Source organism: Tiliqua scincoides, chromosome 2, assembly GCF_035046505.1.
Source record: "Tiliqua scincoides isolate rTilSci1 chromosome 2, rTilSci1.hap2, whole genome shotgun sequence".
NCBI lineage: Eukaryota > Metazoa > Chordata > Lepidosauria > Squamata > Scincidae > Tiliqua > Tiliqua scincoides.
In genome coordinates, this window is record NC_089822.1 from 63,397,169 (window position 1) to 63,420,575 (window position 23,407).

General features: G+C 43.5%; 1 protein-coding gene and 1 long non-coding RNA gene across 2 annotated transcripts; one reads left to right on the forward strand and one right to left on the reverse strand.

Annotated features, from left to right (window-relative positions):
• Positions 1 to 351: 351 nt before the first annotated feature.
• On the reverse strand, positions 352 to 10,048 carry CTSL (cathepsin L). Its single transcript, XM_066616169.1, has 8 exons — positions 9,906 to 10,048; positions 7,048 to 7,182; positions 5,890 to 6,012; positions 5,652 to 5,807; positions 4,760 to 4,984; positions 3,129 to 3,297; positions 2,127 to 2,244; positions 352 to 867 (listed from the first exon to the last, which is right to left on the reverse strand). The coding sequence occupies exons 2-8, from the start codon at positions 7,171 to 7,173 to the stop codon at positions 768 to 770; spliced, it is 1,017 nt and encodes a 338-aa protein (XP_066472266.1). The 5' UTR covers positions 7,174 to 7,182; positions 9,906 to 10,048; the 3' UTR covers positions 352 to 767.
• Positions 10,049 to 10,132: 84 nt separating this feature from the next.
• On the forward strand, positions 10,133 to 21,522 carry LOC136640822 (uncharacterized). Its single transcript, XR_010793828.1, has 3 exons — positions 10,133 to 10,283; positions 19,969 to 20,141; positions 21,335 to 21,522. It is a non-coding gene; the product is annotated as an uncharacterized lncRNA (long non-coding RNA).
• The last annotated feature ends 1,885 nt before the right edge of the window (positions 21,523 to 23,407 follow it).

Here is a 23,407-nt window from a genome sequence, read left to right on the forward strand (position 1 = left end):
AGCTTGCCCCCCCCCAAGTGCAACAGGTAGGACATGGAGGCCTTTTGTGTCATAGCACCCAGCTTGTGACCCATCTCCTTATAGAGGTATGCTTGGTACTGAATTAATATTCATTTTGCTCCAAGGTGAACATTTCTACAGTGTGAAGTACTGTGATTTATTGGTTGCTGCTAAGTGTGTGTGTGTGTGTGTGTGTAAACAAACTTTTAAAAGGCAGTAACAATCTTGCTTTCACAAAAACAGCCCTGCCTAAAAAGAATTCTTGTCACTTCGGATACACATGAGCAGGTCCAGAACTGAAAGGCAGCAACTCATTAAACCTAGTAAAATAGAAATGAAGACTCCACTCTATTGTGACATGTTGAAATGTTCAGTGTTTATTTTAAAAGCTGTTTTTGTGCAAGTTGCCATTTAAAAAATAAAGTCATAAAAAAGACTCTACAATTTAACTAGGCTGCAAACAAGTCAATATTACAAGCTTGTGTACATAAGCAATACAATTTACATTAAGTTAAAAAAAGAATGGGGCACAATGCCATCAAGTAAACAGAGAATTCAAGGTAAAAAAACACAAGAGTCACAACTTGGATCATGGAAGAAATAGGTAGAACCACATGTATTATTGACATGGGTGCAGTCAGTTTAAGTCTTCCTGGTTCTTAGGCAGCCTGTACCAGTGCCCTAGAGACTAGAAAGCTGGCAAGCTTACTCCAGTGGTTCCTCTTGTCACATGCAGCTGCTGTCTCTGGAATAGCCACTTCTCCACATTATACCAGAGGATAGCTAGCTGATGTAGCTATCCCACACAGGTTCTTCCGGTCTTTGGCCATGTAGATATAGCCTTTGTCACCCCATTTCTCACTCCAGCTGCAAGGAAAAAGCAATGTTATGACTTCTTGATCTGGAGAGATCATAGTTGGGCCAATTTGTAAGACACAAACAACTCCACAAGCAATATTTATCTCCCAATACACAAGGTGGCACACTCACATGTGTAGAAGCACAGATAAACAAGATCTCAGGAGAAACACACAATACTCAGGTGAACACCCTGTCCCCTTTCCTACAGACTACCATGGAAGGGCTGCTTTCGTGGGCTGGTATTTTTACCAAAAGCCAGTTCCCAAGTCTGTTTGGAGCAGAAACACCTCACTTTTCACCATCAGTATAGTCAGACTCATGATCTAGGTCTGCACTACCTCACCAGCTGCCAGATGAGACTGCCTCTTCCCACCCAGCTTTTAGAGATGCTGTATCTTGAATGCAGATTTTACCTGTAAGCTGCTGTGAGGGGCCAGCCTGGGCAGAAAAATGATGTATGAAGGAATACTGAAGCCATTAGTTATTTGATTTTTCTCTGTGAACTGTGAACTTTGTTGACAAGCAGTATATAAAGACTGTTAATAATGAATGAAGCAGGGATCTATTGTGCCAGCTTCTAAAAAATATTACTGATTCCTCATTTCGTCTGGCCTTGTTAAGAACCAATGATGTTTTCTTATAGTTTTACATTTTATCTTGTGTTGGTTCCTCAGTTTTAATTTATAATTATGGCAGGTTGTTTTATATTGTTCAAGCTACCTTGATTACCCTTTTAGAAAGTGTAGAAAGGCAGTACATAAATCTCAGGCCCATTCATAATCAATAGCTGAACAGATTTGTTCAGTCATACCTATCCTACTTCCAACCAAGAACAGAAAGGTCAAAACATCGGTATTTTCCTGAATTCAGCAGCAGTGCTGGCAATTATGCACATGCTATGTAGTGTGCTGTGCAGAGGCACAGAGTCACATGGCATGGCCATCCAGTAGTATGAAAAGCTATGTAGTATTTACTGGCAGCTTGCTTTTCAGGCCCAAAGATGGTTCATTTAGGAAGGTAACTGCTAAGCAGGATTTCATGTTAAAACTGCCCTGCTATGATTGAATAAGAACATGTTTTCAAGAAAACATTATGTACCATTCTTGTAAATAGTATCCCATTTAGTAAACCTTTAAGCTTGCCAACCCACACAATTTCATCCTTTAGGCCCAGTCTATATATTCAGCAGATTCAAGCAGAAGTTTCCATATGCAACCAGCACGTTAATTTAAAAAGCATGGAAAACAGAACTGTTCTTTCAATACCTGTTTTTAACAATCCAGTACTTCTTTCCATCTTCATCAGTATGGTCATAACCATAGCCAACCACAAGGACACCATGATCTAGATCTTCAGTACTGCAATCTGGGTCATAGTAAATACCTAGAAATACAAAAAACGTAGATCAACTTCCAGATAAATGGCCAAACAAATAACAGACATGTAATCAATCTACAAGTTCTCCATGAATGGAAGACTAATTTCTTCCCTCTTTCTGCATGAAATCTTCTCATAGTGGTTTTATAGAGAGTAGAAGCAGCAGCAACTAAACTGTCTCTTGAAGGTAGATAATCAGACCATCTCTTGCCTTATGGAGACTGCCTGGGGAGAGGTAGAATATCGATTTACCTCCTGAACAGCTTGAGAGAAAGGCCAAACAAGTCCTTTTTGCTGCTCTGAGTGTCAAAAGGTCTGCAAGTGCATGTTCATTGGTGCTTAAAATTTCATGAAGCTCTGTCAGAGATCCTCTGTCAAGCAAAGAAAGCCTAGGGTGGGGAGGGAGAGGCTAGCACCAGCCATGAATAAAAAGCAAGCTAGGAAGCAAAGCTAAAAAGGTTGTGGAACCCTGAATGGACAGTCTCAGAGGTGACATAGGGTGTTCAAAGATGTGCAGCTCTAAAGGCAGCCCCCGCCCCCAGGTTTCCCTCTTGGTGGTCTGTAGCTAGGTGATGCCATTGCTAAGTGCTTTGGAGCTACCCATGTACAGCTATGGTAGGTCTCTGTGCACAAGAGCAAGAGAGAATACTGGTGACAGGTAAAGAGTTGCCCTTTACTAAATAACCAAGTATATACACAAGATCAGAAATGTACAAGTATTAATACCCACATCAAGACAAGTAGCAGAGAAGAATTTCCAAACCTACAAGACTTAAGATGTCTGCCACCACTTCTTCATTATAGATTTAAACTCCAATATAGATTTCCTTGTAGACATATGGAAGCACAAAATATTCCATTCAATAAAAATCTACTAGAAGTATCCTCACCTGACTCATAGAACTGGAAGGAGCTGTGACCTGCATCAATAGCCACAGAAATTGGCCCCACTGAAGCTACTGCCTTCATAAGAGCTCTCTCATGTCCATGTGGGATGTCAACAAAGCCAGTGTCATTAGCTGAATTGTATTCAGGTTTGTACAAGCACTCTTCATCATCCTATGAAGAGAAAGAGTGACATTAGGTCACACAATGTTTCAAGGAGTTTAGTAAATGCAAAAACCAGTGCCTTAACGCGCACACACACACACACACACACACACACACACACACACACACACACACCAGAAACGGAAGTGCTCTTCACACCAGATATATAAAGTTCCTCCCCATCCTTCAAAACATGGGAGTCTGTCCCTGTCCAAAAATATCAAGTGGTATCATTCCAAATATTCAAGAATACTATTCACCTGTAGAAGCAGGAGCAAGGGGGCAACATCCTCCTTAAAAGATACAGCCTGCTTAAGGCACACCCTAATGTCCCAATCACACAGAATTTTACTATCAAGTGACCTCCTTCCAGGCCACACCTACACTGCAGGAAAACGTGCTCAAAAAGAAAGTGTAGTACTGCTACAGAAAAGCCAATAAGGTAAATATTAGTACAACTTTAATCACTTGATTGAAACATTGCCATAATATTCTCTTATAAAACATCAACGGTTACCAGCTGGGGCAGGAAGAAAATGTGCACTCATTTATTCAGATTCTGAGTAGTTATTTTATTCAAGCATAATTTTGGCTGTGTCTACAGATTCCAATATTCCCTTAGCAATTGTGTCAGACTACAGCTTGCCTTGCTTAGTAACAAATAGGTTGGGATCTTCAGGTTTCAATTAGGCCACTGTTTTTATTGACTAGCAGTTACTAAATAGACTTGTGGTTCTATTACTTTTGACTTGACATCCGAGCTAGGGAAGGAATGAGCTGCAAAATGGTTAGACAGGTTTCATTAAGGAGTTGTGCAAGCAGTTTTAGGGGTTTCTAAAACTTGGGAATGCTTTCTGCATGTGGAGAATGCCAAGCTGTCCATTTGGTCTTTCTAAAAGGTTTAGAACATCTTGCTTTTTGTGCCCCAAGAGTTCACAAAGAGGTTTACAGACAGAATCAGATCATTTTCCAAAAGGGCTCACAATCCAAGATGAACATTAGCAACAGCCACTAGAAAAGACATTGCATTGCACTCAGGAGAAGAGGGACAATTCTGATGTTTGCAACACTACATTGATTTTTATGAACAGCATTTTCTGCAAATCATGATTCTTAAAGGACCCAATACATACTCAATACACAGTGTTGCATGCTTAGATAATTAAGCTAGCTGCATTAAAGTCACAGCATAATAGTTATTCAGGCCTTTCAAACTCTTCTCTTTCACTGTTGATTTGATGAGACAGCAGTCTGTTCTCCATCTAAGTAGGTGCACTGCTAGATCAGTAGCACAATACTCAGAACCACTAAAGAGCAAACTGAACAAGGACTCCAAAGAAACCCTATATATGATGATGGCTTGAAATGCCAGAGGCAAATGTAGCAGCTACGTGCCATCATACCTGACAGAGGACTTGGAGAGAAAAGACATTTATAAACAGATGATTGACTGATTAAGCAGTGATTTTACCCTTCCAATGTATGGGTAGGACTCCTCAGAATCAATGCCTGAATTGTCGCTGATGTACTGGAAAGCCTGGTCCATGAGGCCGCCATTACAACCTAGGTTTCCTTCAGGCCCAGAACAGTCCACAAGGTTTTGCTCGCTGAGAGACACCAATTTGCCAGTTTTACGGAAGTGCTGTCCTTCAAGGGCCCCAGTTGCACTGAATGCCCAGCAAGAGCCACACTGACCCTAAGGTGAAAGAGGGAGGAAGAGAAACACCCATTTAAAGCCATGCCGTATTGTTATATTTTACTAGACTTCCTCTGGTGGAGCAGTAAGGGAAGATACTGTCAGGGCTGTGCTGTCTTCTTTGCCCTAATATCACCTTCAAGTCCCTGGTCTACCATCCTATAGGATCAGATCTCCTCATACTGCACCCTTAAATCCAGAGGCTTTGCCCTTCTCATTGTTCTGTATGAACTCTGGATTGAAGTCCTTTCATGCTCCATACAACAGCATATATTAAAAAGACAACTTCACATGATCAGCAAAAGAGCTGGCAACCTTAGCAGCCAAAGCACTCTGCAGTGCTGTGTTCCCTGGCAAAAACCAGCCAGAGTGCTCCCATACAGCAGCTGCAGGGAATGGTGGACTGCTCTCTCAATCCTCAGCTGCAAAGTTGAACTAGTTAGAAGTACTAGCTAATCTGGTCTCCTGTACTAGATACAAGCTTCTCCCAAATAGTGGCACAGCAGTACAGTATTAGCACTGTTCTGGTACAAAAGAGTTAAGGGAAAGGAGCTGTCTATATTGCAACAGAGTATACATTTTAGTTGCAATTCATTCAAGTCCTAAAAAAGAAAGCTAATCCGTTTCCATTTGTTAGGTTACCCTATATAGAATTTCAGACACATACCTGATCCTTCACAGAAGTCACATAACCCTTCTCCCTCCAGTCAACAGATTTGGGTGCCTCGAAGAAGTTTGGCTCAATAAACTGTGGGGCCTTATACTTCCTTACTGATTTGGTGGGTCGGAAGCCATTCATTACTTGTCTGAACTCTTCATTAGTCTGAAGAACAAGGAAATAAGTCAGCATGTCACCCAAGCAACTACTCACAGAAGCAATCTTCTTAACCTTTGCTTGCACCTACCATGTCTCCAAAGTGATTCATTCCCAGTCTGTAACTGTGCTTTCCCAGGCTGTGATCCAGGTTGTGCAACTGAATCATTTTCAGATTCTTCTCCCAGACCAGTCGCCTCCAGCCTTCTTCCTTCTACAAGGAAGAAACAGATATAATTTAGCCTCTATCTTCCTCAAGCAGTCCAGGTCACAGGCTCAAGGCAGCAATCACACCAGACCACAGCTTAGAGTCCAAAACAGAAGGTCAGATTTGCTTTAGAGCCATTAAGTCAGCCCTTAAGTCTCAGCATTCAGGATTTTATGTTTTAGCAATAACAAAATTAAAAATCTCACACGACATCAGTGAATGTTATTTATATGTAAACTATACACATTTTAAATAGACAAGTACTTCATGGACATTTATGCTATGCAGCACAACATACTCTGATGTTAAACAGATGTGCTATAGTTCTACTATTGCTCTGCATATTGTTGTCTCACAGGTGTTACTGCATTTAGTTTTCACCAATAAAAAATTACTCTCAGTACACAGGCTAAAACACCCACAGGATTATAAAGCATCATTAGCTTCATATCTACCATTTATACCGCTTTTCAAATCAGTATACAAGCCAGTCACTATGTGCCACATGCAAGTGAAGTATCTGCTAGCAACAGACTAGCTAAACTTTGCAGTCATGTGTATTGTAAACAAAGAATTTGGCGCTAGGATTCATTGCCACATATAAGCAGTTGTGGGTCATGCTATACCATCACAGCAACTAGAAAAGCAGCAAATAACCATTTTTAAAATACTTGGTGCCACAATGCAATTCCTAAACAACTAAAGCCAGGATTTGTCAAGCCCAAGATCCAACATTCATTTTACAAGTTCAGTGTTTTGATCCAAGGAGAACATTACCTTTTGTGTGTGTAAAGTCCATCTTAACTGTAGTGCCTATTTTAACAGAACTTCCTTAAGTGCTCCTATCTACTCAGCAGTTACATCTTTTGTTCCAAAGATAACTGGCCAAATGAACATAATTACTTTGCCACTTGAGACAGCACTACGTCAGTGCTGACATAAAAACTGAAGTGCAGAGCAAGTTCATATGGTGCAATTTATGCACCACGTAGGAATGTTTTTGCTGTAGTACAAGCCACCCAATATGGCATGACAACTCACCTCATGGTACTTCTTGCCATGCCATGTCTTCCATGTATTCCAGTGATCATCCAAAGCAGGGTCCAGGCCTGGAGCAGCAAGGCATAATGCCCAATTTAGGGCCAACAGACACAGATACAGCTTCATGATGAAAACCTCCAATAGAGCAAGAAAAAGACCAGTTAGACATGGAATTCTTTTTCAACAGTGCTTCCAAATAGAGAAAAAGTTTACTTCAGGCAGACTGTACAAAGGTGAGCTACTTTACATGTTAAAATGATAAGCTAAAGGTACTCTATGAAGCTGGTAGGTACCAGCACACCCAAATACTACCACTTCTGTTATACAAGCACAATTAGCAAAGTTAAAGGTTGAAAAGCTAGAACACAATGTCAGAAGGCATTTGGTAGGCCGCTGTGAGATACAGGAAGCTGGACTAGATGGGCCTATGGCCTGATCCAGTGGGGCTGTTCTTATGTTCTTATGTTCTTAAGGCCTTTTGCTCATCCAGAACAGCATGTGTCTAAATAAAGAGGTTGCAAGCAGGAGAAGGAACCTTCTTGATATGTTGTCAAAGGACCAAATCAAGCAATTTGGAATGGATGGAATTAGGAAGTAGGATAATTTCACCAGTGCCAAATTACTTGATGATTCAGTTCTTTGACCTCACTTGTAACAGGGGTGAGGAAGGTCTCTATACAATGATCTAGTGGCAGATGGAAAACAAGAACCAGACTTCATCACAAGAGTAGCACCCTTAGGAGTATTACTGCAGGGTGTAAATTTGGTAAATTACTACACTCTATCAGAAGAGTTCATTAATTTGCACCCTTCAATAGTACTCCTAAGGGAAACAAACAGAAATGGGAGGCCACTGTTATTAGACTAGACCCATAGTGCAATGGTTAATGTCACACTAGAACAGGAAAGACCAGAGTTCAAATCCCCACTAAGCCCTGAAGCTCAGGAGTAGGACAGCCACACTCTGTCTCATCCTGGTCAAGCTCTTATGATTGTTGGGAGGATAAAATAGGCACAGGACTAAAACAACATGCACCACCCCGGGCTCTTTTGAAAGAGCACAGGATAAAAACAAAACACTGTACAACACAAACAAGCCAAACCAATATCTCCCAGTCCAGCCAGATGCCACATCTTTAAAGCCACTCATGAATTGTTTTACAAGTCCCTTTTAAGCCTCTCTTTCCAATCACTTAACTCAGTGTTTCTCAATGTTTGTTCCCCACTGTACCACTTTGGATGGTTCACCTACTGGAAGTAACCAGTGATGATGTCATCACCAGTTACTTCCAGATTGGGAGGCCAGATACAACATGACAGACACTGGTAAAAGGCCCAGGGAGGACAGGATAGCTTTTCCAAGTGCACAAAAAGTACACTCTGGATCTCTGTCTACCAAGCCTCCTGCTGCTGCTTGTCATGGTTTTGCAGTCAGGTGGAAAGGGTCTGGGGGCTCCCACAAGTACTGCTGGACACCATCTTAAGTAACACCAGTGGTATTCATTTCAACCAGTGGAGTGCATATCAGAGAAAAAAGACATTATCTACACTGAAATACAGTACATACAGTAATATATAGTATGTACAGACAGATATATAGTTATTTAGATTAATGGTAGTCTGTCAAAGCAGTAAATTATGAAAACTATTATTTCCTACACTGCATGTTTTAAAACCAGCTTTCATCTTCCAAATCTTTAACACAAGCATTTTTTTTTTAATCCCAGCCCTCTCAGAGCTGGTGATTCCCCTATAGGGATCCCCAGCTGAAGAGACCAGAGATCCTCCTGTATGGATCAGAGGATCTGGTGTTTCACAGCCTCCCAGATCTGACTCATCAGGCGTTTTCCAGGAATCGCTTCCGCTGTCCCAACTCCAGGACTGGGCAGGAATGCGGGCGAGGGGGAGTCCTTCCAAGGCCGGCACGTGATGACCCCCACCCCAGGAACAGACACGTGCACCTCCCTCACATGACAGCAGGCAGAAGGGGGAGGGAAGAAGCCGGGCCCAGGGTAAACAAACCCTTTGCCTCGGGACCGGCGCCAGCGTGGGAAGAAAGAGGGGAAGCGCGCTGCTGCGGGCGCTTGTGCAGCAGCCAGCCGGGGGTCGACTGACTGCGGCCTCTCCAGGCGGGAAGAATTAAACCACAGGCAGCCTGCAGGGGAGGGAAGCAGGGCTGTGGTCAGGCAGGGCTCAGCAGGTGGGAGCCAAGCCAGAATGACACAGGCAGGACGCCCCCAAACCCTCCCTCTCAGGGACGCGAAAGGCCCACTCAATCCCAAAGGTCCCTATGTGGGACCCCCAAACCCTCCCTCCCAGAGCCCAAAGGCCCCCTCATTTGGGACCCTGAAGGTCCCTCTCAGAGTCCAAAGGCCCCCTATTGGAGACCCCAAAACCACCCTCTCAGGCCCCAAAGCCCCTTATTTGGGAGCCACGAGAGCCCAAAGGCCCGCCATCTGGGACCACGAAGGCCCCCCTCTCAGACCCCAAAACCCCTGCAGGCGCCAAACTGCAAAGGGGCCAAAAGGCGCCCCCGCTGCCCATGCCACAGCAGCAGCACCGCACCACAGAAGGGCCCCCTCTCTCGAGGGTCCCCCCCTTTCCTAAAGGAGAGGCCATCGCCCCCTCCTCTCTCTAGGGACAGGGCTCCTTCTCTGGCCTGCTGACGAGGGGTGGGGAGCCCAGCGCCAAGGGCAGCCCCCAGGGAACGGAAGGGAAGGGGCTGCCAGGACTGTTCTCGGGCGAGCCTCCATCCAGAGAGAGAAGCCGCATCCTGCGTCGCTTGCCAGCGCCGCGCAGCACACGTCCAGGTCCTCTGCGCGCCCCTGCAGCACCAGGGGCCCAGAGCAGGCACTCACCTTTCCCTTGCTGGAGGCCTCCCCTCTTTGGAATCGCTCGGGTTCTGCACCGGGGCTCTGCCCTAAATCTCCCCGGCCCGAGGGAGCCCGGCCTCCCCTGCTCGGAGATTGGCTGGAAGGCGGCGGGCGGAGCGAGGGCTTAATCCTGCAAAGTCCGCGACTCCCGATCCCGTGACGCGCGCCTGTCTGCACGGGGGGGGCGGGGAGCGGGGCAGTTCTGTTGACTGCCAGCGGCTGGGCAGCTGAGGACGCCGCGGACTGGCTGAGCTGCGGATTCCCCTGGGAAAGCGGATCCCTGCGCGGGGCCAGGCAAGCCGCTCCGGTTGCGAAACCTCCTTCTGCAGAACCATCTTCCCTGCAGTGTTGAATCAGGACTCTGTACGTTGCAGGCACGGGCTGGGCTTTCTTTTGCAAAACTCGGGCGTGTGTATAACGCTGTTCTATTGGCTCCCCCAAGCCCATCCATGTCTACTCAGAAGACAGTCCCACTGTATATCATGGGGCTTACTCCCAGGAAAGTGCGCATAGGATTGCAGCCTTAGATCTCAGTTCTATGCATGTCTACTCAGAAGAAAGTCCCATTGTATTCCAAGGGGCTTACTCCCAGGAAACTGTGCATAGGATTGCATCCTTAGAGCCCAAGCCTATGCATGTTTACTCAGCAGTAAGTCCCTTTATAGTCAATGGGGCTTACTCCCAAGTAAGTGTGGATAGGATTGCAGCCACAACCTTCAAAATATTTTCAATTTTTAAGTAATTAAAAATGTTCTATAGGTTCAAAAGAAACGGGGGGGGGGGAGAAAAGGTCTGTACACACCTATTGTTTGTCCTAAAAACACAGTGATTTGGAATGCAGCAGGGAATGTGCACACAAACCACTTCCACAAGGCTGTGGGCACTCCTCAGCTGGCTTCTCCTCAACTCCTGGCTCTCAGAACAATTACCAACAAAAAAAAAACAAAAACCATTCAGCTTTAAAGAGGGAGTTAAACGAAGTTATAATGAGGGTCCCATGTCATTTTCACAGACAGTTGCTGAGTTGAACATATATGACTTCAACTAGTATCTACAAATGTCTATCATTTTGGCATATCAGCTGTGCAGCCCTGATTCTGTTCATGTTTACTCAGAAAGATCCATTGATGCCAATGGGACTTACTGCCACCTATGTGGCAAGTTACACCAAAGGTTGTGTGTAATTTCAGTGTCTCATAGTGTAAGTCTGTATATGTCTACTTAGAGGCAAGCCCCATTGAGTTCAATGGGACTTACTCCTAGGTAAGTGTATCTAGAATTGCAGCCTGAGGGCCAAATCCTATCCAGTTTTCCAGTGCAGGTGCAGCCATGCCAGCAAGGCATGCTCTGAATCCTGCCGGAGTGGAACAGTCGTGGAGGCCTCCTCCAGGTGGGGGAACATTTGTTCCTATCCTCAGGGCTTCATTGCAGTTGCACAGGCCCTGGAAAGTTGGATCGGTTTGGTCCCTAAGTTCTATTCATGCATGAGGAGGAAGACGCATGCTCCCCCCCCAACTTCACCACAAATGAAAATGAACATTAGCTACCAAAATTAATGAATTAAACATTGCAAAAGCAGTACAATATGGCTCTCATACAAAGCAATCTTATAGCAAGGCTGACAGTTTGGTTTATTTAACTTTCGCCTAAATCCTGTCCAACTTTCCAGTGCTGGTGCAGCTGCAATGCATCCTTGAGGTAAGGGAACAAACCTTACCTTGAGCAGGCCTCTGTGACTGCCTCCCTACTGCAGGATGCAATGCAATGCACACTCCATTGGAATGGTTGCATCGGTACTGGATAGGATTGGGCCCTTCCTGATATTTACCCTGGTGGGTGCATTGGAAGCAGTGCCTCTGGATCTCAGAAAGGACTGTCATACTCTTAGGTTGCATTCCTATACGCATGTACCCGGGAACAAGCCCAATTGAACCCTGTAGGACTTATTTCTGAATAAACATGCATAGGACTGTGCTATTACTTGCTGAGATGCTTTTAATTGGAAATGTCAGGGTTTTGAACTTAGTACTTTAAACATGCAAAGAATGTTCTCTACCACTGAGCTATGACCCTCCCCCCATAAAAAGTACCACTTTAGATTTTGTTTGGGTGCTGACAGGTTTGCTATAGTTTAAGAACAATGCTTAACCTTTGTGTGGCACTTTTGGAGTGCACAAAGTACTTTGCTGTATTATTTTGATGTGACCCATCTTATAACAACCATATAAGGTAAGTATTATTATCCCCATATTCCAAATGAAGGCCTAGAGAGAGTGGCTTGCCTAAGGTCACCTAGTGAGAATTCTTGGCAGAATTTAGATTCAAACCTCAGAATTGCTGATTTATGACTTGGTCTCTTGTTACACCAACTGTAAGAATGCCATACAACCTAGCTGTTTTTAAAAATTATTTTATTATTAAGAGTATTTATATAGTGCTTTTCAACAAAAACATTTTTAGAATTTTAAAAATTCTAAAAAACCAACTGCATTTTAAAAACATTTCATTGGTAGCCACTCTTCCTCCATGGAACGCAGACCTAGAACAGCATTTTTGCTTCACTATATAATAGCCCTGTGAGGCTGGCTGATTTTGCCTTACCCAAGACTATCCAGTGAGTTTCATAACTGATCGGTGATCTGAAGGTGATTTCCTTTTAGAAAATCATTTAGAAATTTGTTGCAGTATTTAAAATTTAAATATATCAAAGGTACTTAAAAGAAACAGCTGTGATGTAAACGTTATATTATAATCTGACTGGGAAGTTGAGCAGTAATTTCCATATATAACCCATTCCTATATTTTCACAAGTATGGGGTACATATTGCTCCCATGTGCAGCATATAGTTTGTGGATTATCTTTTTATATACTGTATGTCCCCATCCTGCACTTCTCTTTTAATTCTTTTTACTTTGGACTTTTGGGGAATGTGATAAAAGAATTCAGAATTTTAAATGGCCTAGGTGGTTTTTTCCACAAGGATATACTAACAAAAGAGCCATCAGTTACCCCTGATCATATCAGTCACACATCAGCAATTTAAATGGCCACATCATGATTTCAGGTTTACAAAGTAGATAGGGATAATTTGCTGCCATTCTGTACTCACCTTACAATACTCAGTCTGTTTTGTTGAAAAGCACATGATTCCAGGTCATGTGAGAATTTCAGCTTTCCTGCTAAATGATTGAATCTAAGCAAGCTTTCCTACATAAAAGTTAAAGAATGCCACAGATTGCTTCATAGGTAATCTGGTTTAAGGAATGATTAGATTTGAACCTTTAAAAGTCATTTGTTGCATTCTCAGCAGTCAAAGGTTCTTTGAAATGGAAGCTTTGCAGAAATTTCTTCAAGAAGTGCTGACCTTTAGCATGTAGTAAGAAGAAAGGTTGGCTTCTGTTGACTTGGCAAAATGGTTCTTACCTAGCTTTCATGTGAGCAGATTTATGGCTCAACACACTAAACAGTGCAATCCTATTTGTATTTACTCAGAAGTAACTCCCATTGGGATTAGTGAGACTTGTTCCCAGGGAAGCATGCATAGAACTGTGTTGCAAGGCACACTGATTTGGGATTAAATCCAATTGAAATAAATAAAAGTTTCTTCCAATTAAACGTGCATAGGATCAAGTTGCATGGATGCAATAATAGAGATAATTACTATGGAATAAGCCATATTAAACAGAGGCTTCCAATTAAGTACAGGTATGCATAGCATGAGGCTGTGGTACTGCAGGCCAATGCATATGTTCCCTGGAGTAATTTCCAATGAACTAACTGGCTGAAGTCCTATGCACTTTTGCTTGGGAATAAATCTTTGAAAACAGTGACCTCTGAGTAAAAATGGATAGGATTAGGCAGCAAGAATGAGTACACCTGTGTTGGAGTGGGTTGCATCTACCATTTAAAAGCGTGCTGGCTGGTCTACAGAATAATAATCGCATGTTCAAAATAGTTCGCTTGTATTCACTTGTAATCATCACAACAACCCTGCAAAATAAGAAAGCATTATCATCACCATATTGCAACTGGGGAGCTGAGAGGAAGTGTCTTGCCTAAGGCTGCTGGGTGAGTTCCATTGCAGAGGTGAGATTCAACATCATCAATACCACAATAATTAATATAGTGCCACATGTACATGGCACCCAAGGGACTTGCAATTGTGATGTTAACACAAGGGAGGTCGGGGTAAACCAGGGAAGCATATGTGATTATTTCAGCCATGTGTGCTTCAGCTTAGTTACAGTAAGGAATGGGGACCTTCCAATTTGTATTTCAGTCTCTTGGCTTCTATGCTACAGCAGCTCTCATAGTTCATCCAGAATGTTGCGAGTTATGTAGTAGATTCATATCCTGCTTTTTGACCATCAGTTCATTATGAGTTATAATAAGATCGTTATAAGTTCGTTCATCAAGGGCTGACCCAAGACCTCCTGATTCCTGAGGCCGCATGCCAAATGCTGCCCCCACTATCCAGTAATGTGCCTACCGGTCTCAATCTTCAAACAGAGCACTCCTCTCTCCTCCACATTTCAACACAGCACTCCCCTCTCCTCCCAGGACCCAGCCGCCCTGGGTCCCTTTAGGGAGAAGGGTGGGATAGAAATAAAGTTTATTATTATTATTATTATTATTATTATTATTATTTGCTCTTTCTCTCTGTCCCCCTCTTCCTTTTCTAAGCTAGAGAGTGGAATAAAAGCAGTGAAAGCTGGTAGGCAGACAGAAATGGGCACCTCCTCCCCCACCAATGTGCTGCCTGAAGTAACTGCTTCAGTTGGTCTCTTGGATGGGTTAGGCTTGGCTTCATTTAACCTTTACTAATCATATACCTTTCCACATTTTGATGTAGAGCAGCAGTTCTCAAACTCATGTGTAAAGTTTGAGTCTCCATGTAGTTTGAACTGCAGGGGCAGGGGATGGTGGCGACACCATCTCACCTCTGCTGGGGACAGAAGGGATTTTTTTACTTACCCTCTATCTGTGCTGGTCTCCTGGGGGTGCAGGGAGCCCCATGGAGCCCTCTGCAGAGTTCACTGCACCTCTGAACTTTAAAAAAATCAGATCACGACCCATTTCTAGTTTCCCAGTCGCAGCCTGGAAGTGGGTTGCTATTGCATTTTTTTCAAAGTTCTGAGGTGTGAGGGCCCCTACTAAGGGTTCCACAGGGCTCCCCACACTCCCAGGAGACTGGCACAGACAGAGGATAAGTAAAGAAAAGCTCCTCTGTCCCTGGCGGTGGTGCCATCCTGAGGATTGCATCACCACCATCGCCCTGCCCCCTTAAGGGAGCAGAGACACTGTTTCTTGAGCTGGTGGGTTGTGACCCACCGGTTTGAGAACCACTGATGTAGGGAAAACATCTCATGGCAGTAAAATGAGTCTCTCTCTCTTTCTCTCTCTCTGTCATTCCCTTAAATTATTATTATTAAAATGTCTACCCCACCTTTCTCCCTTGGAAGGCACAAGGCAGCTTTTAATTTCAAAGAAAACATGTTGCCAATACAAAACATGCAGTAAAATACAATAAAACACAGCAGCAATGAAAACAAGATACAAATGTGGAAGAAAAGGTCAAAGGCCCCTGGTAGAAAGCCTGGTCTTCCACCTCCTGTGAAATCTTGGCAGGAAGGGATAGAACAGCTTAAGAGTAGAATGGAGGGAATTCCACATTTGGGAAGCTGCACTGAGATATTGCATGTGTCATCGCCAGTGAGACCTCAGAGGGCAAGTCTATCTAATCTTAATTCATGGATTGATTCATATGGAAGAAGTTGGTTCTTTAGGAATCCTGATTCTAAGGGCGCATCCTAACCCCTTATGTCAGTACTTTCCAGTGCTGGCATAGTGGTACCAGTGGGACGTGTGCTGTATCCTGCACTTGGGTGTCACTCACAGAGGCCTCCTCAAAGTAAGGGAATGTTTGTTCCCTTACCTCAGAGCTGCATTGCCCTTATGCATAAGGGGTTAGGATTGCGCCCTAAGTTGTCTAGGGCACCTGGAATCATGTGTGGAAACAAACTGGGAACTGATGCAATTGAAACAACAATGACAGCATTTGATCACATTGTCTTGCACTACTCAACACCAAGCTGCTTCATTTTTCACTGAAGTTTCCAAAAGGGTCTTTAAGATTGCAGAGGCAGATTGTGTGGCAGTAATCCAATCTAACAAATCTAATTAAAATCCAGTAACTAAATCAATTCATTTTTCCTCTTTTTACTCCAGAGATCAAGAAACAACCACGAGAAGAACTTGTGTAAAGTTACAGGTTTAAGAACTTATAGAAGTGGGGGGAAAATCCTTCCCCAAATCCCAAGGCCTTTGCATCTGGGAAATGAGTAAACAAGTTCCAAGCACTCTGCACTTTTTTTCTTTCCTGTGCAAAATTAGAATGCAAAAGACTCATGAAAAATTACTTGCATCACTGAAGGATGAAAGAGGGCAGATTTCTTTTTATTGCCAAACTGCATGTTTTTATTGTTCAATGTGCTGCCAGACTCAGCTGCCTCCCCCCTCATTTTCACTCTCTCTGATGTACTATTTTTAGCATCTGTGCAACCATCATTTTTTTAATGTGGGGTGTCCATATTCATCTTTATCTCATTTGTTCTCTAAGTGCATCAGGAACATCATGATAACTTATATTCTACATATGAGGAACTGAGGTTAAAACAGTGTGACATTGTTGTGCAATAACCCCCAAATGAATCCTATAGGAGTAAGCAGAGATTTAACCACAAACCTGTTGGGTCAACAGTTAGTTATATTGCAATCTTATTCTTCCTCCAAGAAGCCTGGAGTGGTGTACAAGGTTTTCTCTTCCATACCACTGTGTTTAATCCATCCAGGCAACTACTCTTTTATAAAAAAAGAAGAAGAAAAGTATGTATAGGAAACTGTCCTCTTCTATAGCCTGATTTATAGCTTGGCCTGGACGCCTTTAAAGGGGATTGGACAAGTTTCTGGAGGAAAAATCCATTACGGGTTACAAGCCATGATGTGTATGTGCAGCCTCCTGATTTTAGAAATGGGCTATGTCAGAATGCCAGATGCAAGGGAGGGCACCAGGATGAGGTCTCTTGTTATCTGGTGTGCTCCCTGGGGCATTTGGTGGGCCGCTGTGAGATACAGGAAGCTGGACTAGATGGGCCTATGGCCTGATCCAGTGGGGCTGTTCTTATGTTCTTATGATTTGCAGAAATCAGTGGAGGAAGATTTGAGCAGTATGGAGACAGACGTGAGCTCTGATCAAGCATTCTTCTCTATGACTTCCTGGGGAGGGGCCAGCCCACTGGTAATGTGACTGATGTGACTTGTGTTGAGCAGTGGGTTGCAGGGGCAGCAAACAAATTCTCTGTGCCTTTCTCACCAAGTTCACCACTAAAAGTGAACAGGAAGTGGATCAGAAGACAGCACTCCAACCCCCTGCCCTGTTACTCCTTCCTTGGTCCCAAACAAAACAGGAAACTGAGAACACAGAGCAATGCCACTCAGGACACACTGGGAGCAATGGCAATGTGTTCTGTACTTCCTGAACCACATGAGGAAGGAGTGAAGTGAGTGGGCAGGGGGCTGATTATCACCTTCCCTCTGTGTGTGTGTGTGTGTGTGTGTGTGTGTTTGAGGGGTGGCAGCAGCAGGGATGGCTTTCCCAACGATTCAGGTAATAGAATGGGTTAGTGGTGAATTTTTTGTGCCTCAGGTGTGACCCGCCATCAGGACAGGCCTAGGGCAGGGAATATAAGCACAACTGCAAGACCTGCCTCTGCTGTCACAGTCCTGCCCTTCCAAAAATGTTGATAATGGGGAGAGTGGAGATGGGGCTTCCTGAATGGATCAGCAGTGGGGTCAGGCTTACTGGTGCATTTACACTGCCCCCCACCCCCTGTACAGGAGTGTGTGTAGGGGAAATGATCACTTGCCTTTTCATGAAGCTGTTGTTAAAGGTACACAATAGTGGCTTCTTGAAAAGTTGGCAACCTACCCTAGCTGTGTACTGCCTGAGAAAATGTCCTACTGTTTTTGTGCATCTTGCAGATTTGGCATTTTCTTTTTAGAGTGTGTGTGCTTAGCAGCTTCTTGAGCAGTCCATTTGGATGACTAGACCCAAAAGATATAACTGAGAAGCCACAGAACAGATTCCCACAAATAAGAGCTACATTTTCCACCTTGTCACATGTTAGTTCCACCTTCCATCCTTCTCTGATATGCATAACATGGACAGTCTATAACTAGATATGGCAAGGAGGTCTGAGAACAGAAGCTTGCATGTTGTTTTAAATGTAAAAGCAGTTATGGGGGTCAATTTGGATTTGTAAATTCAAGTGTTGCAGAGTTGGAGGACGGGGTATCTGTATGGTAATTATTTTTCACATTTTTATACCACCCTTCCTCCAAGGAGCTCAGAGTAGTGTACATGGTTCCTCCACTTCTTTTGTCCTCACAATACCCCTGTGTGGTAGGTTAGGCTGGGAGATGGTGTCTGGCCCAAGGTCACCCAGGAATCTTCACAGCTGAGCAGGGATTTGAACCTGAATCTTTCAGGTCTAAGTCCAACTCCTGAATCATTACACCACCCTGGCTCTCCCAATGATATACGTGAAATACTTTCAGCCTTTGAAAATGGTGTATATGCTCAGCATCATTATCTACATAGCCTCAGCTTCATCCTTTGAATCAGTCTCAATCTGGTTCAAGAAGGGAACTTATCGATTCATTAGATGCAAGCATACATCCATATCGTACTGTACATTAGTACATCTGTACTGGCTGAGGGTCTGATCCAGATGTTCACATGCTGGCTCACTGCTGGCATGCACTGTCGCAAACATGCCATAAGGCACATTTGCAAGCCTTACTGCAGGCCCAGCACCAGAGCTAGCCCAGCATGAGCCTGCATTGGGCCAGCTCTTGTGCTGGGCCCACAGTCTGCTGCCTGGCCTCCATGTGAAGTACCAAACAGCAGAGAGATAAGATGGGCCAAGGGGGAGGCAGGGAAGCGGTGTTTGGGGGAAGACGTGGCAGGGCGCAGGAAGATGTGGCGGGGAGGGAGTGGGGCAGGAGAGGGGCAGGACTCAGCTTCAGGCGGAGCTCAGCTTCACTGGATCGGGAGCCCCATGACAGGCCACATGGCCTGACGCAGAACTTGATTCTGTGCTGGCTAAAGTGCTGCCACAGAATCAAGTAGCCCCATTGTGTGGCTACTTCCCTTCCCCCAAGGAGCTGCCATTGGCTGCCTGGTGTGCTCAGGATGTCGCAGTAGCCATTTTGGCACCACATCAGCCCAAGTACCGGACAGCTGAGGATTGGGCTGTGTGAAAGAGCAATTTAAAACCTGATATTTAACCTTAATATAATTAAACTACTGGTTTAGTACAAGCAAGGTCTTAAAAGTGAGGGGAGATGGAGTAGTGCAAACAGATGATTAAAATCTCCCTGTCTCCTAATATTCCCCTCTAAGGAAGAACTGGAAAGGGGGGGAAAAGCCAAGAGGAACAGAGAGGATGAAAAGCTCTAGTGAGTGCTTTTTTGGCCATCTGCCATTCTCTGAATGCCTAATAATATTCTTGAAACAATATAATTCTCACATTTGGCTGCATTTAAAAAAACAAAACACCTTGGTATGGCTTCTTGTTTTCAGCTCATCCAGAATATTTGTTTTAGAAACAAAAAAGATCCCTCTCGCCACTTTTCATCAAATCACTCTTTATCTGAAATTCCGCAACTACAAAAATTTGAACCTGGATCTACTTATATGTTTCCCTTCTGTCTAGAAGCAAATAGTCACTGAAGTATGCAATTTAAATTGGGAAAATGGCATGGGATAATAGGTTAAACCCCCTGATCTAGTGCCATGGCCCTGGTCTAAATTTCCTCATTTAATTTTATTTAAAAAATTGTTCACACCAAACTACCAAACAGTTCTGCAATTTGTTTGTCACAGAATGAGCTGCAGTTGTCCAGTTGAAACGCATGGGTTGAAAGTTATACAACTACAGCAAGAATATGCAGGAACTCAATAGAATTTCTATACCACTTTTCTAGCCCGATTCCTATTCATAAATGACCTGGAGACAGGGGTGAGCAGTGAGGTGGCTATGTTTGCAGACGACACCAAACTTTTCCAAGTGGTGAAGACCAGAAGTGATTGTGAGGCGCTCCAGAAGGATCTCTCCAAACTGGCAGAATGGGCAGCAAAATGGCAGATGCATTTCAATGTAAGTAAGTGTAAAGTCATGCACATTGGGGCAAAAAATCAAAACCACATATAGGCTGATGGGTTCTGAGCTGTCTGTGACAGATCAGGAGAGAGATCTTGGGGTGGTGGTGGACAGGTCGATGAAAGTGTCAACCCAATGTGTGGTGGCAGTGAAGAAGGCCAATTCTATGCTTGGGATCATTAGAAAAGGTATTGAGAACAAAACGGCTAATATTATAATGCCATTGTACAAATCGATGGTAAGGCCACACCTGGAGTATTGTGTCTAGTTCTGGTTGCCACATCTCAAAAAGGATATAGTGGAAATGGAAAAGGTGCAAAAGGGAGCGACTAAGATGATTACTGGGCTGGGGCACCTTCCTTATGAGGAAAGGCTATGGCATTTGGGCCTCTTCAGTCTAGAAAGGAGACGCCTGAGGGGGGACATGATTGAGACATACAAAATTATGCATGGGAAGGATAAAGTGGATAGAGAGATGCTCTTTACACTCTCACATAACACCAGAACCAGGGGACATCCACTAAAATTGAGTGTTGGGAAAGTTAGGACAGACAAAAGAAAATAATTCTTTACTCTGCGTGTGGTTGGTCTGTGGAACTCCTTGCCACAGGATGTGGTGATGGCATCTGGCCTGGATGCCTTTAAAAGGGGATTGGACAAGTTTCTGGAGGAAAAATCCATTATGGGTTACAAGCCATGATGTGTATGTGCAACCTCCTGATTTTAGAAATGGGTTATGTCAGAATGCCAGATGTAAGGCACCAGGATGAGGTCTCTTGTTATCTGGTGTGCTCCCTGGGGCATTTGGTGGGCCGCTGTGAGATACAGGAAGCTGGACTAGATGGGCCTATGGCCTGATCCAGTGGGGCTGTTCTTATGTTCTTATGTTTATGTTCTTATTTATGTTTGGAATAGTTACTTTAGTTGCGTTAGTTATCAAGTCAGGGAATCAAATGATTGTCCCAGAAAAGTATACAAATGATAAGAATGTTTTTTTTGTTTGAAATTTATAATTAGTGAACCTAGGTGGTGGAAGAGAGAAAGTGGAGGATAGTCAATGTTCAGTCATATGAACAGTTTGAAAAGAAGAATAATGATTTAAGTGTTGTTTGTGAAAATGGCTAAAATACTCTGCTATTGATTTCGAAATGTAAATGTTTTTAGAGGAAGTTTTCTGATCTTTCTTCCAGGCCTTGGAATGGGAGTCAACAGAACAGTTTGTCTGCAGGGCAAGAGTACAGTTTGCCTCTTTGCAGCTCATTAACCCTCTGGTTACAAGTTTGGGCAGACAAGCACAACAAAAGGATGATGTAATGGAATGCTTGTCTTGCATGCTTAGGAGGTGGGGTGAGGAAGAAAGCCTGCAGCATACCCAGGAGAAGCAACTGGTTAAAATGCAGAGTCAGCTTGAAAAAACCTCTGTTTCATTAATGAATTTTAAATGTAGTTTTACTGCAACCTGCTTTAAATTTTTCTGATTTGCAGCTGACCACCAGATATACTACTAGTGCATGGCTGGCATGGTTTGACTTACTTGAAGTTGAACCGAACTGGTACAATACGGTACTCTAATTGCACTCCATTAAATGCACCAGAATGTTCATATGTATGGTTTAATCCTCTTGGGAATGTGAAATTAATACCTGCTAGACTGGTCAATGCACAGTAGCAGCCCTGTTGGAGGCAATGAGAATAGCTGAGGATTTATAATCTTATAGAAAAAACTCAGTCCAGGACAAATTTTTTGTAAAGCAAAATTTACAATAGTGCACTCTGAACTATTAGTACATGCCTATTTAAACCTGCATTTATTTGTTTGCAAAGCATGCAATATTACTGCTGAATTATATAGTCACGCAGTTGGCTGTTATCCTTGATCCCTCCACATGATTGGTTTTTCCCCATATGTGCATGTTACATGTGTTTTTAAAAAGTACTACCATTAACACACCATGTACTGCTTGTTTCAGATCACCCAGTGTGCATTTTCTGTCTAAATTAACCGTTTTATAAGGCCCTTTTACAAAGCTATTACAACAACATTTATACAAACGTATGAAGTTATTTTACCTTTCAGTCATTTCTGCACCAACAAATCTGTTCGCTTTTTCCTGAAATGCTCTTTTGTTCAAATCTTAGAGTTAACAAGAGTAGCACAGCACCTTCCAACCACTGCTCACAATTATCAACCTAGGAAGCAGCTTCTGGCTACAGTCATGTCTCTTTTTGTCATCATTGCTGCTCAGGGAATATAAAGCTATGAAACACGGAATGTACTTTCACTGTAATGAAAGTCACATACCCTTCAGAGAAATCATGAGCAACAGCAGTTATAATATCTGATGAATCTTGTTGAAAGTTTTGTGTTACAGATAGCATTGTAACAGGAGTGGTAGTGACTGCTCAGCCTGCTTTCATGTAGCCACAAGCAAACACTTCTATAAACCAACATGAATTGAGTTGTGTGTGTCCGGGTGTATACTCATAGTGCCACTGCAGTGAACCAGGCAATGGATATTTATGGGTTCCTGCTGGGCCAGGCGGTTTCTGTAACTTCGCATGAACTTCTTGGCTGTCAGCTGACACGCTCAAGGAACACTGTGTTTGCCATGTGCGACGGACAAGTAGTGGTTAAGGTAGAAAGGTGCAAGCCTGGAAGTTCAAATCTAGCTATGATCTTGTTGGATGGCTGAAGGCAAGTCTAGTGTGTGTAGTAAGTAGGACTGCAATCATATGCATGCTTTCCTGGCAGTGAGCCCCATTTAACACAATGGGACTTAATTCTGAGAAGACATGCATAGGATTGTGTTGTAAGTCAGCCTCAACTGTAAGGTGGATACGTGCAATTCTTACCTATCTTACAGGGTTGTTGTACAGATTACATCCAGATAAGCTGTGATGCTCTTGGCACACTGGGAACACCCTATACAAATCATAAGTATTATTACAGTACTTCCAAGCTATAAGCTAATTAGTAGCCTGCATGGCTGCACATTAGTTAAAAAAAATAGAGACACACAGGAGATTCTAATTGAGGTTGTTCTGCATCACATCTAACTTGACTTTCAGACAGAGATAGTTCTGAGGTGATTGTAGTGTTCTCACAACACTACGCGATTCATTTTGTCTCCTGCTTATTTAAACCCATTACTTCCCAGTCCACAGGCATACACATTTGATCCCTGTTGCATATATGCAACGTTGGACAGAAATGGCTTAAACTGTCATTGAAGCTTAGGTAAGAGGAGAGTGCAACTCCCTCA